The sequence below is a fragment of the Ovis canadensis genome, chromosome 3 (genome assembly GCF_042477335.2).
Source record: "Ovis canadensis isolate MfBH-ARS-UI-01 breed Bighorn chromosome 3, ARS-UI_OviCan_v2, whole genome shotgun sequence".
In the NCBI taxonomy this organism is placed as follows: domain Eukaryota; kingdom Metazoa; phylum Chordata; class Mammalia; order Artiodactyla; family Bovidae; genus Ovis; species Ovis canadensis.
This window is the reverse complement of record NC_091247.1, coordinates 150,328,812-150,347,667: the sequence shown is the minus strand read 5'-3', so window position 1 is coordinate 150,347,667 and position 18,856 is coordinate 150,328,812. Positions and strand designations below refer to the sequence as shown.

At 37.2% G+C, this 18,856-nt stretch overlaps 2 protein-coding genes across 48 annotated transcripts in view; one reads left to right on the top strand and one right to left on the bottom strand.

Annotated features, from left to right (window-relative positions):
- Positions 1-1,995: 1,995 nt before the first annotated feature.
- On the bottom strand, positions 1,996-18,541 carry ZCRB1 (zinc finger CCHC-type and RNA binding motif containing 1). Of its 6 annotated transcripts, XM_069584589.1 has the most exons (9): positions 18,303-18,538; positions 16,641-16,726; positions 12,878-12,906; positions 6,988-7,120; positions 6,784-6,895; positions 6,324-6,431; positions 3,889-4,001; positions 3,714-3,789; positions 1,996-2,691 (listed from the first exon to the last, which is right to left on the bottom strand). In XM_069584589.1, the coding sequence occupies exons 5-9, from the start codon at positions 6,883-6,885 to the stop codon at positions 2,560-2,562; spliced, it is 531 nt and encodes a 176-aa protein (XP_069440690.1). In that variant the 5' UTR covers positions 6,886-6,895; positions 6,988-7,120; positions 12,878-12,906; positions 16,641-16,726; positions 18,303-18,538; the 3' UTR covers positions 1,996-2,559. The 6 variants fall into 6 exon arrangements, with proteins under 6 accessions (XP_069440690.1, XP_069440687.1, XP_069440692.1 ...); XM_069584586.1 differs by lacking the exon at positions 6,988-7,120 and having other exon boundaries at positions 18,303-18,541; XM_069584591.1 differs by lacking the exon at positions 12,878-12,906 and having other exon boundaries at positions 18,303-18,491.
- Positions 18,362-18,856, top strand: part of PPHLN1 (periphilin 1) — a 169,325-nt gene continuing 168,830 nt past the window's right edge. For 7 of the 42 annotated variants that reach the window (XM_069584574.1, XM_069584565.1, XM_070292312.1 and 4 more), the window contains exon 1: positions 18,552-18,614. The gene's annotated coding sequence lies outside the window, so the exon portion shown is untranslated. Of the gene's footprint in view, positions 18,615-18,856 lie in introns of all 42 variants that reach the window. The other 35 variants (XM_069584556.1, XM_070292307.1, XM_069584568.1 and 32 more) reach the window with 12 other exon arrangements.

Genomic DNA, 18,856 nt, shown 5'->3' with positions numbered 1-18,856 from the left:
TATTATAGGCCTCAGTCCTTTTCTCTGAAACCCAGGAGTCAAGAGTTTTAAAGCCAGAATTCCTGAGCTCCTATAAGCTCCATTTTGTTTTGGTCTAGTCATTTGGATTCTGCTGTGTTCGTATTTAGTGGCATTAAGTACGTTCACAATGTTGTGAAACCATTACCATTATCGATACTTAAACTTTTTCATCATCCCCAACAAAAACTCTGTACCCATTACTCAGTAACACTTCCCCTTTGTCTCAGTCCCTGGCAACATAGATTCTGTCTCTATGAACTTACCTATTTCAGGTACTTCACATAGGTAGAATTATAGTATTTTCCCGTTGGTGTTGTTTGTATCTTATTTTTCAAATAACTCAGGTTAAGTAAGTGGTCCAATGCCAAATGACCCAAGTGGAAACCTGACCACAGAAATCTAGGTATGTCTGTCAAGAGACTATAGTCTTGACTACTGTGCCATTACTACCTTGTCTATATTTATCCATACACAGGAGGTATTTTGCACTTGCCATTAAACCCAGAATGTTTTCCCATCCCATTAAGAATTCTCTGCAACATTTTAATGCTAATAATCATTTTGCATACGTTTTGAATTTTAAATAATACATACCTTTATACATAAATATTTGTATTTCTGACTAGAAAGTGAAAGTGAAGTTGCTCAGTCGTGTCCGACTCTTTGCAACCCCATGGACTGTAGCCTACCAGACTCCTCTGTCCATAGAGTTTTCCAGGCAAGAATACTGGAGTGGGTTGCCATTTCTTTTCTCCAGTATCCTAGGATAAAATGGGATGCTATTTTTGGTTCAAACAGTAGAACTTAATAGTTAATACCTGTTAAATTACCCTTTAGAAATTAGCCAGTATATAAATATTCTTACGACATCTTCATCACCACTCATTTTTTTTTAGTTAGGTAAAAAACTAATGTTCTACTGTTTGTAATATATGTTTTAACAAAATACTTTCATTTACTATTTAAATTTTCTTTATATTGTTTCTGTCACTATTCTAGCATTCAGTCATTTAGTCTGGTTTCCTTACCATCTAGAATGTTTTGCTGGAGAGGCGTTAACACCTACTTTTATAGTTTTCAAAGTGGGAAAGTTTTTATTGCTTTCAGTAATTAAGAAACTAATCAATAGATATTCTTTTTAAAAGCACTCAGTGGTAGAGAGACATGGCTTCCCTGACGGCTCAGTCGGTAAAGAGTCTGCCTGCAACGTGGGAGACCTAGATTTGATCCCTGGGTTAAGATGGAAATGGCAACCCACTCCAGTATTCTTACCTGGAGAACTCCATGGACAGAGAAGCCTGGTGGGCTACAGTCCATGGGGTCACAAAGAGTCAAACATGACTGACTGGCTAACTGCAAAAGTAGAGAAAGAGAGAAAACAGAAAATTAAAGGCTTCATAATGCCATTCCCATATAACTATCTGCAAAGGGTATGGGAAGATTTTAGTCAGAAATACAAAGAAAGATAAAACACGAAAAAAATAAAGACAGCTATTGACTAAGAAAAACGTAATCATAGTATATTCATTAGCTCTGAAGTGAACAGTATTTCAATGATCAAAAAATAAAAGCAGTAAGATATGGATTTAACCAAAAATTTTAAGTCATATTGTGAAAGTGGAGGAGGGCAGAGGGGAGTATAGATTGAAAAGTCCTCCTTCATTCCTTTATGGATTAAGTGGCAGAAATACATGTATTTAGCAAGATGTATTTACATGTGAAAAGAAATAAAGAAAGCTGGCTGGCTGCTTCTGAGGAATGGAACTTGATGCCAAAGGCAGGACAAATTACTGCTGTTTGGCTATAAGCTTCTGAGAGCTACTTAACTTTATATTTTATAGGTAACTGCAATGTATCCAGATAGATATAAAGATGAAAGAAGTAAGATAACAGAACACCTACATTGAAAAATAAAGTTCTCTTGAGAAAACTTTATTAACATGAATAACAATAAATCACTCCAAACTTTCCACAGTCTTTATGAAGTTTTTATTTTAAAGATGAAATTTATTTCAAAAGTTCTTATATAAACCAATCATGAATAAACTTTTATAATGAACTTCTCAAATCTTTTTACTATCTATCTTTCTGTCTCAGCTGGTAAAGAATATGCCTGCATTGTGGGAGACCTGGGTTTGATGCCTGGGTTGCGAAGATCCCCTGGAGAAGGGAAAGGCTACCCACTCCAGTATTTCTGGCCTGGAGAATTCCATGCGACTGTATAGGCCATGGGGTCACAAAGAGTCAGGACTGAGTGACTTTGACTTTCTTCTTGGGATAGCATTGTTATAATAGTATTACATTTCCTTTTTTATTCAAATGAACTGTTTTCAAGATTAATGATTATTAGCAAATCTTGATGCAAGATAAACATGATACTATAAAATTACCATTTTCTATCAACTATCTAAAGTAAAAAAGTATTTGGTACTAAGTGTTCTTATGTTCAAATTCAAAAGTAATTTTTAGTCCCAAGGGAACTTGGTACTCCAAGACTTAAATTTTAATGATATTTACATAATATATATATTTATATTTTTAATCACTAAGTTCCTCCTCATCACTGAAATATGTGCTTTTCTTTATCCTTGGGCGTCTTGAATCATCTGATGTTGAAGGACCTCCTGAACTGGGTTTCCATCTTTTTTGTTCTTCTTCAATTTTGGCTTGCTGTAAAGGTTATTTGGAAAATAAACAAAACAAAAATCAGGAATCTGCTTAATATTAATAGTATTAAAATAATATTAACTATTATTTGTCCTACCCCCAAGTTTTCTCCAGTCTTAGCATGTTACTCAGAATTAGTCTGGGCAATTTTTAGTAATTAACAGGCATATGAAATGAAACTTACTTGCCATTGCTGTTGGACGTGGGTACATTACATAAAATACTGAATTAACTAACTAAAAGGAAAAATGAATTGATGTATGCATTTATAATTTACTCAACTACATAAAACAATAACTGGTTATATAAAATCAGGAAGTTATACATTTTCTTCAAAAAATGTTTCATATACTTGTATTAGGACTTTTAATGATCAAAAATGTTTTTTGTTTTGTTTTAAAATGAAGCTTCCTTTAAAACAATATCTTTGATTTAATAAAATCTTTTCTGTTGGGGGCTAAACTCATTTTCGGAGAAGGCAATGGCACTCCACTCCAGTACTCTTGCCTGGAAAATCCCATGGATGGAGGAGCCTGGTGGGCTGCAGTCCATGAGGGTGCTAAGAGTCGGACACGACTGAGCGACTTCACTTTCACTTTTCACTTTCATGCTCTGGAGAAGGAAATGGCAACCCACTCCAGTGTTCTTGCCTGGAGAATCCCAGGGACGGGGGAGCCTGGTGGGCTGCCATCTATAGGGTTGCACAGAGTCGGACATGATTGAAGTGACTTAGCAGCAGCAGCAAACTCATTTTAATCAATTAGTTCTGTTCAATTCTAAACTGAAAACAGATTATAATATTTAAAGTGTTGTGGGGCCCTTAAAATGTAGAAAGGACCAATATAAACTTTTCCATCACACTATTCTAAAGATCTTAAAGAAAGAGCCTATCTCCTAAAGTTTAGAGGGAAAGGGGAAAGACAGAGGATGTCATGAGGAGATGATTAATAAAGCAAGCAAGGAATATAAAACTATTAACTCAAGGGAGCTATGGCAGGTGCCTTTGAAAAAGAACTGTTGAATACCTGGAAAGCTATGGCCTGACTGAGGCTGTCAAGAGCAGGATCTTCCCCTTCATCTTCACTTTCTTCTACTGCTTCACTAAATTATTAAAAAAATTAAAATGCACTCAATAGTAAAAAGACAGAAGTAAAAAGACAGCATACATTTAATGTATTTGATGAGAGTGGATATACATACATTTCTTCTTCTGGCTCAGGAATTTTCTTTTTTTTCTTTTTCTCTTTCTTCTTTGGAGGTTCACGTTCTCCAAGCATATTTTTGGGACAGGCATAACTTAAGTGTCCACTTTCCTTTTGTTTCCCATTAAGAAGGAAAGGAAGAAATAGAACATTTGTGTTAGTAACACAAAATAAGAAAATATATACATTATGTATTATTAACAGAAACTTGGTGGTTCCTTAAGATTAAATGTCAAGATTCAGGATATAAAAATTCAAAATTTAAATGGACCATCTACCTTAAATGTAAAAATTTTAAGTTAGTATGATAAAATGGGGACAAAACTACTCCTAACTTGAAAGATGTCAACAATCTCAGCCATTTGTTATAATTCTCTTGTGGTTACTGAGAATTGATTTGTTTGAACTGATAAATACTGGATTGTGAATCAGTTGTTTGAATTGATACATACGGGATTGTGAAGACAGCAGGAAAAAATAATATAAAATATTATACTTTAAAAATATCGATTACATAATTCAAATGATAATATTTTGAATTAAATAAAATATATTTAATTTTACCCTGTTTATTATTTTTTAATGTGGCTATTACAACATTTAAAATTACATTGGTAGCTTGCATATATTTGTATTTGACAGTGCTGGACTAGCTGTAACATTAAAATGAGACATAACATTGTCTGAGTTGTAAAAGAAGACAATGAATCTGTATATTAGCTTACCAAAATAACTTTAAGAAGATTTATGTGAGAATAAGGGTGTGGGGAGAGACTGAGCCAGGATTAAAACAGGAGAGAAAATTAATCATACTTTTCAAGTATTATTTTATAAAATATCAAACCATGTACTTTTATACCTGGGGACGTGGCTGAACCCAAAAGGTGTTATTATTAAGGAACTGCTGAGAGGATGCACTTAGAGAACCATTTTGGAAAGTGTTTTGGAATAATGATATATCAAAAACTGTTAACATATCCCGTACAAAAAAAGGGGTTTAACGATGCAACAGCTTTTGGAAAAACCAGGCTAAAATAAACAGATTTGGGGTGGGGAGGAGTTTTAAGAAATACTATAATGTACAAAGTATACCATAACACATTTACGGACCCATAAACCAAGACAGATTAACAGATTTACCCAGAAGTTCTTGGATAATATCTACTGTGAATATATATACTCATCTATCTGACTGTAATAACTCCACCCTTTCTTCCTTTTTTTTTTTAACAAAACTCAGGAGTCTGGAACACAGTTTTTGAAACATTAACTTAGGTGTTAGAATCACAAAATTTGACATAACTTACTCAGGACCTTGCTCGCTCTCCCTTTCTGTCTACCCATCCATCTATCCACTCACTTACCTGTCTGTGTATGTAAATATTCTTGAAGGGGAGTGAGTGGCGTTGGAGAAAGAAGTCCAAAAACCATTTCCTTCTATTTTCCATATAATCATGTAGCCAGAACAATGTCTCTCAGTAATTTTCCCTTCAGTAAAAGTTCCCCATTAATCTCTGGATCATATATATGGAGACATTTTAGAAACAGAAAGCAATGAGACCCAGACTGAAATTCCCCTGATATCATTATGGGCCTTGTGCAAAATTGCTCTGCAGCTATGTATGTCTCCTAATCACCCAAAGTTTAAATGGATAACAATATTAATAGATGATGAGAACTAGGTAAGAAAATCTGGGTATAGTTCAGCTCCTGAACTATTAGCAGTACCAATAGGTGGGAAAACTTCAAAACAATATCCCATAGAGGATAGGTCATATGACAGTGTTTTTACTGATCTGTGACACTTAATCACTGTCACAATACTACAGAAATGCAAAAATTTATGGGTCACTAAAACCTTTCAGACAATAATGTAAGTAATTAGCCTTAACACTTTTTAATCTAACAACTTTCAAAGATTTAGAAACTGGAGAAAATACCACTCTAGATTACCCAACTCAGACTGTCTTTACATCATACTATGCTGCTACTGCTGCTGCTAAGTTGCTTCAGTTGTGTCTGACTCTGTGCGACCCCAGAGACAGCAGTCTACCAAGCTCCCCCATCCCTGGGATTCTCCAGGAAAGAACACTGGAGTGTGTTGCCATTTCCTTCTCCAATGCATGAAAATGTAAAGTGAAAGTGAAGTCGCTCAGTCGAGTCTGACTCCTAGCGAACCCATGGACTGCAGCCTACCAGGCTCCTCCGTCCATGGGATTTGCCAGGCAAGAGTACTGGAGTGGGTTGCCATTGCCTTCTCCGACATCATACTATATTTCAACTGAATTTACTTAAATGAGTTGACATTCCCAAAGTGAAACTTTTATAACTCGATTTTAGCCTTCCAGAAGTTCTGGAAAACACATAAAACACTGATGTGAGAAACATCTTCAAGTAAATAATGGAAAATTATATTGCTTTAGGTATACTCACCCCACATTCATAACACTTAGATTTATCAAAGTAGTTTCGTCTTCGGATGAACTCAGCTGCTCTTCCATTGTCAATAGCAATGCTTGCTTTTATCACTCTACCAAATAACTGGACCAGAGAAAAATGTAAATGCAGAAGGATATTATCTCATTGAAACTTAGAACTGTTGTTATTGGATCCCATTTCCTCAAGTTGTCAATTCTATTTTATTTTTTTATATTATTTTAGCAAATGCCCATGTAGGTGTGACAAATTCTTTCCCGTAGAATAGATTTTTATTCCTTTTATTCTACCAGTGTTTTGGGAACTCAGTACAGTTTTGATCTCTTTTCTATAAGTAAAATACCCCCAGGAACTACTGATATCCACCAGGCTCGACCATCCACTGCATCCCCATATTTTTAGCCTGGTTTGAACACAGACTTTTGGTTAAAAACCTTGCTGGGAACGAATGGCTTACCTGTTTGTTGTTTATTGCCCTGGTACAGTTTTGTGCAGAGTCTTTATCCAAAAATAGAATAAATGCAACCCCTTTACTCCTCCTGGTATCTTTATCTTTCATTATAGTAACCCTTAAAGCATAAACAAATAGCTAGTTAAAAATGAGGCAGCAATAAATAAAACATATGAATAAACTCTTGAAATGAGAAACTGTGATACTAACACAAGTGAACACAGCTATAATTAGGAGTATCTGGTAAGTCAAACATTAATCAGAAGTTGAAGATGACGTTGAGATTACAAGAGACAATGGAATCTTGAAGATTAAGCATAATTCCTCTTCTCTGACTCCCTCTCTGCAGGAAAAGAACAAAACTGAGGTATTCTTTTCTGCACAAAAAGTAAACTGATTTACTAAAAAAATTTTTTTTCTGGTTTTAGAATAAAACTATATTCTTAATATTATTTTAAAGAATCTCCAGTTCTGTGCTTCTCAGCCATACTACCCAAAGTACCTAAGTGGCATGGATAGCGACAAGAGCACAGAGCCCGCTCTTTCTCCTCATCCTTCACCCATCCCTAGTCCTGTTGGTCCTTGCTCATCGTATGTCATTAAATACATTTTAAGAAACAATACTCAACAGGGCTCTTTGGAGAAATGGCTGACTTGAAGGCTGGGAGAGGCTACGTACAGGATGAATTTGGAACATCTTGTTATGCCAGAAAGGTAGCACTTGAAAAAAGGAGTAATGATGGGGCATGGCACAAGAACAGACAAGCCAGCTGAAGGGAGAGCCCACTGGCCAAATCTAGGACAATCTGATTACCAAAATAATACAGTAATGAATTACAAATCACGTAAGAAAGGAATTCTTAAGTCCATGCTGATAATAAATAAATAAATGGGGGAGAAAGGAGGGCTACTGCTTATAGCACAATGCCAGGGGATGACTGGTGAATGTACAGGGAGGGCCAGAAAATCACCGTTTGAAATGATAACGGTAAAGATTGGGTCAGGCAAGAATTATCAACAAATGCTATGTCTCAAATGAAATTTTTATATGGAACAGGATGTTTGCATTGTCTTAACTGTCTCCCATTGACTGCTTGTTAGTTGCAAAAGGGAAAAATAATTATACAGCAGAGAAGTTGGCTAAACCTTGACTGAGTGATAAAAATTAGTATCACTAATGAGATAGATGGATGCGGTATGGATCCAGAGTGACACCTTGAGAATACATCATCTATAGAGTATACCTGCCAAGACTGCATAACCCCCATGTAATCATGAGGCAACATCAGGAAAACACATGGGTTAGAGCTGTATTTATAAACGTTTCAGACTAAAGGAGGCTAAAAAGGTATGACAGTAAAAATCAACACCTAACTCTAGACTACATTCTGCACTACAGGTGAAAAATTCTACGTGGGATATTATTAGGTCAATTGACAAAAGTGGAACACGGACAATTGATTCAACAGACGTACTGCATCAGGAAAATTTATGAGTTTGGTTAACTGTGCTGTGGCTATATAATATATAACCCTAATGTATTTTTAGGAAATACACAATGAAGTACTATGCTGCTGCTGCTGCTAAGTTGCGTCCGACTCTATGTGACCCCATAGATGGCAGCCCACCAGGCTCTGCCGTCCTTGGGATTCTCCAGGCAAGAATACTGGAGTGGGTTGCCATTTCCTTCTCCAATGCATGAAAGTGAAAAGTGAAAGTGAAGTCGCTCAGTCGTGTCTGACTCTTCACGACCCCCATGGACTGCAGCCTACCAGGCTCCTCCGTGCATGGGATTTTCCAGGCAAGAGTACTGGAGTGGGTTGCCATTGCCTTCTCCGATGAAGTACTATGTTTAGGAGTAAAGGGTGATGACGTTTATAACACCCTCAAATGACTCACAAAAAAAAAAAAAAAACTGTGTTTGTGTGTATGTATACACATAAAGATACACACATATAGGTACATATATGTGTGCTTGGTTGTGTCCGATACTTTGTGACCCCATGGACTGTAGCATGCCAGGCTCCTCTCTCCATGGAATTTTTCAGGCAAGAATACTGGAGTGGGTTGTCATTTTCTATTTCAGGGGGTCTTCTTGACCCAGGGATCAAACCCGAGATGCCTGCATCTTCTGCACTGGCAGGTGGGTTCTTTACCACTGCTTCAGCCTGGGAAGCCATACATATACACACATATATATACATACACACACACACACACACACACATATATATACCCATACATGAACACACATTGGGGAGAGAGTACAAATGATAAAATAAATGGGATAAAATGTTAACAATAAGCAAATCTGGGTAAGGGATATTTTGATGTTCTTTGTAGTATTTTTTAAAAAATTTATTTATTTATTTATTTTTTAAAATTTTAGAATCTTTAATTCTTACATGCGTTCCCAAACATAAACCCCCCTCCCACCTCCCTCCCCATAACATCTCTCTGGGTCATCCCCATGCACCAGCCCCAAGCATGCTGTATCCTGCTCTTTGTACTATTTCTGTAACTTATAAATTTGAGATTATTTCCAAATAGCAAAAAAGAGACAGTATATAAGACAAAGCTTAATCATTTTCTAAAAACTAAATTAACAGGAAAAGAGACAAGAGAATATGAATGAATAAACAGAAATTTTATTTAATATTACATTTCACATATTAAATTTTATTTTATTTAGGTTTGGGTTTTTAGGTACCTATAGTCTCGGAATCAAATTGGTAAAAAGATAGCTCTATATTAAGAAAAGTGATGTCTTATTCCATTAAAAACATAAGTTACAATAACTTAGGGAAAATGGGCAACTAAAATGGTTTATTTTCTCAAAGGCAGCATGTATTTATTCATTGGGTTTGGAAGGAAAGAAGTCAAGTACTTGATGAAGCTCAAGTTTAGACTAATTTTCTGCAAAGACATACCAGTTATTGAATATAACAAAGTTTTTAACCCATTTAAAAAAAAGTGTAAAGTGAGACGTTACTTTAACTTTTAAAAATTCATAATGTTTCTGGAGGTCAGTTAAAGTCATAAAGTAATTTTTTGAAAGTACTATTTTGGAAGTGTTAGCTTTCTAAATCATCCTCTATTAATGATCTTTCTTCTCCGTCCTCTCTCTTCTATTCCCACTGCTCTTTTTCTTGTCCATAGTGGCATTACTGTCTCCATAGTCTATTCTTACTGGTTCCCTTGATGTTAATTTCTGCTCATATGCTGGAATTAACATAGTGGAAGAGTCTTCTACTTAAGGAATAAATAAAATCACTTATTCCCTCGCTTAAAAGTTTTTGGTTCTTCAAACTGCCTATTCTTTGGTCCAGCAATCAATAACCTTTATTATGGCTCCCATTTCCCTCATCTTTCACTGCTCCTCACTCGAACACTATAAGGTTTAGCTGCAAGAAGGCACTCAGTGTTTATGAAGCACGGCCTAAACTTCCCCCTAAACTGGTGCCTCTGTTCACATGGCTTCTATCCTCTTTAAATTCTCAATTTTTGCCCATAAAATTTGACTCATTCTTCAGGGTTCCGAATGTATCAGTTCTTAAATTTCTTTAATTGCTTGTCTCTGCTGAAATCTGTATGAACACTGCCTCATCTTCCCTATTAAAGTTTATTTTTGCAGTAATGACAAGTCTTTATGTTTGGATACATGTGATGGAATTTTCACTTTATTAATTTGTCACCTACTTCTTTAAGCTTTATCTATAAAATGCTCCTTCCAGCTTACCCATTTTGATTGAGAAAATAGTTTCTCAAAAGCATGTATCCATTTGTTTGTTCATGAGGCCATTCAGTCCTTCCACTAGCCTCAAGCACAAGTACTAAGCACTGGCAGCAGAACAAGGTTTTTACCCTCAGGAAAAGACTGACAGTCTAGAGGTGGAGAGAGACCTATAAACCAATTAAAATACATTATTTTGACAGAATTACCTTCTGTGATAACAGAAAAGTAATTATATCAAGGATTTGAAAGGACAAACCTAGGATTTATTCCTATGTCTCTGGCATGGGAGAAAAGGTAGATGATGTACTCATTAAGCACATAATGGGCTGCCGTCTATGGGGTCGCACAGTCGGACACGACTGAAGCGACGCAGCAGCAGACACTATCCTGGGAAACCTGAGTGTTATCTGTAACACTTCCTTCGCTTTCACCCAACCATTATATACAAAATAAGTATATCACTAAGTATTACCCATTCTTCTGCCGAATGATCTCTCAAATCTGACCGGTTTCTACCTCTCCACCTCTATCATTTCAGTCTAGATTTCTTCCCAGGGCTACTGTTATATCTTTTGACTGGTCTCCCTGCATCTGTTTATGTTCCCCTCCAATCCAGTCTCTACACTGAAGTTAGATGGAACAAGCTTCTAAAAATTCAAATCATGACAGTCCTCTAATTAAAATTATTTAAAACATTCTTGGTCTTCTTAGAGGAATCTGCTTCTGGACCCATCTTGTGCTTTTCCCCCTCTTGCTTACTCATTTCAAGTCACACTGGCTGTTTAGCGATCTCACTTTAATTTCTCTTGCCACAGGGTCTTTGCGGGCCTTTGTATAAGCATTCCCTCTACCCGAAATGTTCTTCTCATTCTTTTTACCTACTTGCACTCAGCCTCTAGGTTTCAACTCAAAGGATACTGACTTTGTAAAGCTACTCTGACTCTCTAGACTAGATCATGTCTTCCTTGCTTATAGGGGCTTATAACTCTGTGTCTAACTTCATAGCATTCTCATGGCTAACAATTATGTATTGATATGGAAATTTATTCAGTGATTCTGACACGGAAAAATCAAGAAAAGGTAATGGGAAGGTAAAGGAATAGGCTGGAATCAAACCTTGTCTTCACTGCTAACTAGCAATATGATTTTAGGTTTACAGGCTTCAGTTTTGTCAATTATAACATCAGGATAATAGCAGTGTTTACCTTAAAAGATAGTTGTGAGACTTTAATGAGATAATTTATGTAAAGATATTAGAATCATAAGGCTTCCCAGGTGGCAGAGTGGTAAAGAATTCACCTGCCAATGCAGGAGACGTGGGTTCAATCCCTGGGTTGGGAAGATCCCTTGGAATAGGAAATGGCAACCCATTCCATTATTTTTGCCTGGAAAATTCCATGGACAGAGGAGCCTGGTGGGCTAGTCAATAGGGTCACAAAAGAGGCAGACACGACTGAGCACGAACGAACACACACACACGAATAATGCCTAGCATGTGAACATTGTTTCATATCATTATTATTAGTGTTCTGATTGATAATGATCACTGTTTGAAATTGAAGACCTCAAAATTGACCTAGTAGTATTTCTGATGATTTTTTTTTCAATGGAGAAGTAATTTTAAAAGATGTTAACTTCAGGATGCAGATGAACTTCAACTGTTTAATGTCCAGTTATCAAAAGCTAAAGAAAAACAACTAGTCAAGATAAATATACTCTAAATTCCTGGGATTTTAAATGACTTTAAATTTATACTAAAATATATATTAGTTATAAGATAGAGTAACACTATCTTGTTTTTCCTTTATACTCTCATTAACCCTACATAGTTCAAGAGTCAATGGTGTTTGTTTTTACACTGTTTGACAAATAATAATCCATTTATAGTATACTTGCTAACATACCTTCTACCTGATATTTATATTTAATTTGAGCTTTTATGTCTTATATTGGATAACAGAATCAGTTTTAATTCTTAATAATGTGGTATAAAATAAGTAAATAATAATACAAAGGACTACAATGAAATCATTAAATACAAGGATGTATCTATATAGTACATGGAAAGCTATTCCAATATATCAAGTTAAAAAAAGACAACAAAATTGCATGCACAGAATGGAGTCTTTTAAAACTTGTCTATAGATATTTATGCATATTAAAAAATTAAAAAGGATAAAAATACTAACATTTTACGTGTATTTAAAAAATTAAATACACGTAAAATGTTAACAGCAGTATTTTTATTCTTTTTTATATCTAATGTTTTATAAAAATATAGTAAATCTACTTTCATTAAGAAAATAATGGAGAAGAAAATTAAGATAGACTTTTAAATGAAGTTTCAGGATCTGATATACTTACTTTACAACTTTGCCATACTTGGAAAATATCTGAAACAAAAGACCACATGATGATTTGCAATTTGATTTAAAATCATAAAAACCACATTAAGTTTTCAGGCTGTATATACTGACCACATTTTTATTGTAGTTTACGAAAATTTTTAGCCTTTAGTCAGAGGGAGGCCACAGAAGATATATTTTTTTAGTGACTCGAATAATACTCTTTTTTGTCTGTTGGTATCACAGGTATTTATCTACCTTAATTCTTAAATTTCTGACCAAAGAGTACAGGGGGAAAAAAAAACACTCTTCATGTATGGTAGGTTGAGGGCACACACACTGCATAGCTGCAGTTAGTATGGTGTGTCCATGACAACTGTCAATCCCACCAGAGCTCCACCTTGTGCTTTAATTATCAATGTTGTAGAATATCACTGTTCCTAACTTACCCTCCTGCCCACCCCATCAAGCAATCACTATGTCAGAAGACAGATCCTTACTTAGACTGCTTATAAAATAAAGCTTCTATATTGAAAAAATCGATTCCTATCAGCCTGCTTCTTCTGCCCACCCTAATATGTTGGCGGCACTTTACACTTGGCCCTTTCTTCCCTTTTACATCTACATCTTCATTCTAGGCAATCTATTTCTATTGCTTCAGCCACTACCTATATACCAATAGTTCCTGTTTATCATGTAACACTTTGTAGAAGAGTCTTTTACGATACATTAATATGTCTAAGAAATAACAATAATAAATGTTTGAGTTCTATAATTAAGTTGTGTAACCCTGGGGCTTCCCTAGCAGCTCAGGTGAAGAACCCGCTTGCAATACAGGAGACCCAGGTTTGATCCCTGGGTCAGGAAGATCCCCTGAAGAAAGGAATGGCTGGCTACCCACTCCAGTATTCTTGCCTGCCTGGAGAATTCCATAGACAGAGGAACCTGGTGGGCTGTAGTCCATGGGGTTGCAAACAGTTGGGACAAGACTGAGTGACTAAAACTTTCACTTCAACCCTGGAACACAGTATAACTAGACTGCAGTGTTAGTAATACTGGAGATCAATAAAGACGGTTTTCTCTTTTTTGTTGTGGTTTGCTTTTCATTTTCTTTCTTTAAAAAAAATTATTAAAGGATAGTTGATTTACAGTTTCTGGTGTACAGCAAAGTGATGTATATATATATATGTATGTGTGTGTGATACACAGTATTCAATAAAGAAAGAGATGTCTCTATTCTGATACAAGGAAGGAAACTAAAGTTCATTTTTCTCTTTCTTTGAGACTCAAGCTGTCTTAATTCATCAAGTACTATGTAATCAAATCTTTCACTTTCATCAAGAGGCTCTTTAATCCTTCTTCATTTTCTGCCATAAGGGTGGTGTCATCTGCATATCTGAGGTTATTGATATTTGCCCCTGCAATCTTGATTAAAGCTTGTGCTTTATCTAGCCAGGTGTTTCTCATGATGTACTCTGCATATAAGTTACATAAGCAGGGTGACAATATACAGCCTTGATGTACTCCTTTTCCTATTTGGTACCAGTCTGTTGTTCCATGTCCAGGTCTAACTGTTGCTTCCTGACCTGCATATAGATTTCTCAAGAGGCAGGTCAGGTGGTCTGGTATTCCCATCTGTTTCAGAATTTTCCACAGTTTATTGTGATCCACACAGTCAAAGGCTTTGGCATAGTCAATAAAGCAGAAATAGGTATGTTTCTGAAATTCTCTTGCTTTTTCGATGATCAAGTGGATGTTGGCAATTTGATCTCTGGTTCTTCTGCCTTTTCTAAAACCAGTTTGAACATCTGGAAGTTCACAGTTCACATATTGCTGAAGCCTGGCTTGGAAAATTTTGAGCATTACTTTACTAGCATATGAAATGACTGCAACTGAGTGGTAGTTTAAGCATTCTTTGGCATTGCCTTTCTTTAGGATTGGAATGACAACTGACCTTTTCCAGTCCTGCGGCCACTGCTGAGTTTTCCAAATTTGCTGGCATACTGAATGCAGCACTTTCATAGCATCATCTTTTTGGATTTGAAACAGCTCCACTGGAATTCTATCACCTCCACTAGCTTTGTTCGTAGTGATGTTTCCTAAGGCCCACTTGACTTCACATTCTAGGATGTCTGGCTCTAGGTGAGTGATCAAACCATTGTGATTATCTGAGTCATGAAGATCTTCTTGGTACAGTTCTTCTGTGTTCTTGCCACCTCTTCTTAATATCTTCTGCTTCTGTTAGGTCCATACCATTTCTGTCCTTTATTGAGCCCAACTTTGCATGAAATGTTCCCCTGGTATCTCTAATTATCTTGAAGAGATTTTTAGTCTTTCCCATTCTATTGTTTTCCTCTATTTCTTGATGAAAGTGAAGAGCAGAGTGAAAAAGTTGGCTTAAAGGTCAACATTCAGAAAACTAAGATCATGGCATCTGGTCCCACCACTTCAAGGCAAATAGATGGGGAAACAGTGGAAACAGTGGCAGACTTTATTTTGGGGGGGCTCCAAAATCACGGCAGGTGGTAACCACAGCCATGAAATTAAAAGATGCTTGCTCCTTGGAAGGAAAGTTATGATCAACCTAGATAGCATATTAAAAAGCAGAGACATTACTTTGCCGACTAAGGTCTGTCTAGGTTTTTCCAGTAGTCATGTATGGATGTGAGAGTTGGACTATAAAGAAAGCTGAGCACTGAAGAATTGATGCTTTTGAACTGCGGTGTTGGAGAAGACTCTTGAGAGTCCCTTGGACTGCAAGGAGATCCAACCACTCCATCCTAAAGGAAATCAGTCCTGAATATTCATTTTAAAAGACTGATGCTGAAGCTCAAACTCCAATACTTTGGCCACCTGATGCAAAGAACTGACTCATTTGAAAAGACTCTGAAGCTAGGAAAAGACTGAAGGTGGGAGGAGAAGGGGATGACAGAGGATGAGATGGTTGGATGGCATCACCAACTCAATGAACATGAGTTTGAGTAAACTCCAGGTGTTGGTAATGGACAAGGAGGCCTGGTGTGCTGCAGTCCATGGGGTCGCAAAGAGTTGGACACGACTGAGCAACTGAACTGATGTAGCATCTCTCTAGTGTACTTAACATCTACCCAAAGTAGCAGAGAAAAGAGGGCACACTTGGAAGATAGGATTCATGTCATCCCTGGAAGTCCCTCTCAACCACCAGTGTGCACCCACTAATCAACTGGCAGTCCCTCTCAACCATCAATCTGCAGAATAGACAAAGCAGGAAATTTTGTTCTCTGTAAGGAAAGGAGGATAAAGAATATGTTGGAAAGGATTTCTTTTCGTCTTTTAATCACCCCATTCTGAATTGAAAACAAATATTAAACTCAAACTGTTAAGTTTTTGCCACATATTAAATTAAGATATACTTTCAGAATTGGAGGGTTAGGAAAGGGATCTGTTTTGCTTCCATTAGCTCTTTCCTCCAAAACCTCCACCCCACTACCAGTTTCAAAAGCCAAGTAAGCAAGCAGGAAAAATCAGCTTCATTATGCTAGTAGTGTCTTCTGTTTTTTGTTTTAAAAAACACAAAAATAACATATTCTCTATTTATTCTCTATAAAGCACTGGAAATTTTCTTTGGATATGACAAGTGTCTAATTTTTTTCACTTATGTTTGCAATAGAGGTTTTTGGTATTAATGATTTAAGTGAATTTTAATGTATTTATTAAGAATATTGTCTAAGAGAACTGCTTAAGCGATATTTGTATCTCAAATACAGAATTCAGTAGATAATAGTACTAATATAGAAACTTACCCGATATAAGTCATTGTTGGTCAGGGAAAAGGGCAGATTGGATACATACACTGTGCTTTTACTTGGGGCCAATCCACCACTCATTTCTAAAAAACAAACAAACAAACCCAGAAGCAGTCTAAAACAGGTATTCTTCCTTCCAAGTAAAACCAATACTATAGGCAAATGACAAATTTATACAATTTTTCTTACTTCTTAGTACTAATGAGTGATAGCTTATGGTGAACCATGTCGGATTCATGATCTCCAAAGAAGATTTAGCGTTGGGATCAGAGACAAGGGTTGATCACTTAGAGCTTTTGTGTCACAGAAGTTTTATTACAGTGAAAAAGTGCAGAGAAAGCTTCTGACATAGACATTAGCTGAGGGAGGAAGAATGCCCCCCTTGTTAGTTTTATCAAAGCCTCATATACTTTTACCAGATCCACTTCCACAACCTCTGTCTTAAGTTGACAAGATTAGTCAACAGGTTCTTGTTAAGAAGGAGAAACATGTCCTTGAGCAAGATACACTGTTGTTACATGTAACGTTACATCATTAGTACAGAGCTTAAGGAAAAGCTTAGGAATGAATTGTTTTGTTGTGTAAGCATTAACTCTGGGCTTAAAAAAGTTAGTCTTAAAGACTGTTGTCATAAAAACTCAAGAATTTAAGGAAAAAAGTTTTATATGACTAAGACAAAGCAATGTAGAAAAAAGTTTGTCCTTTTCTCCTCTTCAAGAGCCCTGAGATTCCTTAACCTACCTAAGAATTGGCTCTCACTCAGAAACAATGACTCTGGCTGGGTGAATTAAGGAATTGCTTTGCTCCAGACACCACTTAAAAGATTCTTTACACGAAACCTTTCAGTGATGGCATATGGTGTGAATGAAGAGGTGAGTTTCAAACAAATGAGGGAAAAACTCTGAGGCTACTCTTAACCTCTCATCAGGCTAAGAGCAATAAAGTGCTTTCAGATATGCCTAATACTTTACCTACACACGTGAGAAAGAGCCTGGGAGGGAAGAACCTTAGCCACTGATTTTCACTAATCTGGCTGGGTGCCTTTTTGATCGTCTTAATACTTTTCTTTTGAGCAGTGCTAAGAAGAAATTTTAGCTTCACATTATGATGTAATTAAAGTTTTCTCAAATCACTAATTTTGCATATTATCGCCAACTTATGAAATGATACATTTTATCATTTGAATAATTTTCAGTGCCCTGAAGGGTACTAGCCTGTATATGTATTTTTAAGTTTACAAGTACAATCTGTAATTCATTTTCATATCATATATTGCAAAGTCAGCAAGTCACCTGTGAAAATTATATCAGATTCAACCAAGTTCAAATTTTCGATTTAAAAAGCGTGTGTGGTGTGTACTTAAGATCACAAATTGCAAAATAATGATTCTAAGGCATCCTTACTCGCGATGTGATAGGAAAATCGCTTGATGATTTGGAACGTTCTGGGGGACAACTTCAGGAACCTAGCACGATAGGTCGCTATTTAAAAGCTTCCAACTGAAGCTTTTCATACGTTAGCCGTTCCGGTGAGAACGGTGAGGGCAGGTAAAGGTCCTGAGATAAAAAAGGTGGCAGGAAGAGAGGGGAAAATGGTTCCGGAAGCTTGTTCTGGAAAGGAGCCCGCAGGGAGCAAGGCCGCATCGCGGGAGGCGTTTACCTTCAAGTGGGGCCGGCCCGGGGGGGAGGGCCAGAAGAGCGCGAGCCCTCAGCTCACTTGGGGCTCAACCCCGACCGTACGTCGCTCCTTGCAGCTGCCTCTGCATCACGGGTCCCGGGAGGGGTCGGGCACAGGAGACGAGAAGGGAGCTACCGCGCCTCTTCCCGGCTTTCCTTTGTCCCAAACCCCGGAGGTGGGCTTAGGGGCGGGCGCTCTTGCTGACGTATTGAGTGTGCGCCGGAAGTGCTTCCCCCGGAGCGCGGCGACGAGCGGGCGACTACATTTACGGGATCTCCAGGCGGCCCAGAGTTGGTGAGCGCTTTTTACCTTTACGAGAGGTGGGTGGGGGAGGGCACGCGGCCTCCTGCACCCGGGAGGGGGCAGCGAGCGGGCGGGCGGGCGTTTCCGCGGTGGGACGTGGAGTTTCCCGCTGAATTTGAACTGTGCAGGGATTCTGCTCCTGCTGTTGAGGGGGAGAGACGCAGGAAGTTTGGCATAAAGGAAATTGTTGAGTCTGTGGTATAGGTTCACTTCTCTTTAGCACTATAATAGGC

Excerpts from the sequence above, each read along its gene's own strand:
- ZCRB1 (XM_069584586.1), bottom strand. The coding sequence starts at position 16,724 with ATGAGTGGTGGATTGGCCCCAAGTAAAAGCACAGTGTATGTATCCAAT. Across the intron at positions 12,907-16,640 it reads CCAACAATGACTTATATCGG|ATATTTTCCAAGTATGGCAA; the intron begins GTAAGTTTCTAT and ends CTTTTGTTTCAG. Across the intron at positions 2,692-3,713 it reads GTCAGGCCATAGCTTTCCAG|CAAGCCAAAATTGAAGAAGA; the intron begins GTATTCAACAGT and ends TAACCTTTACAG.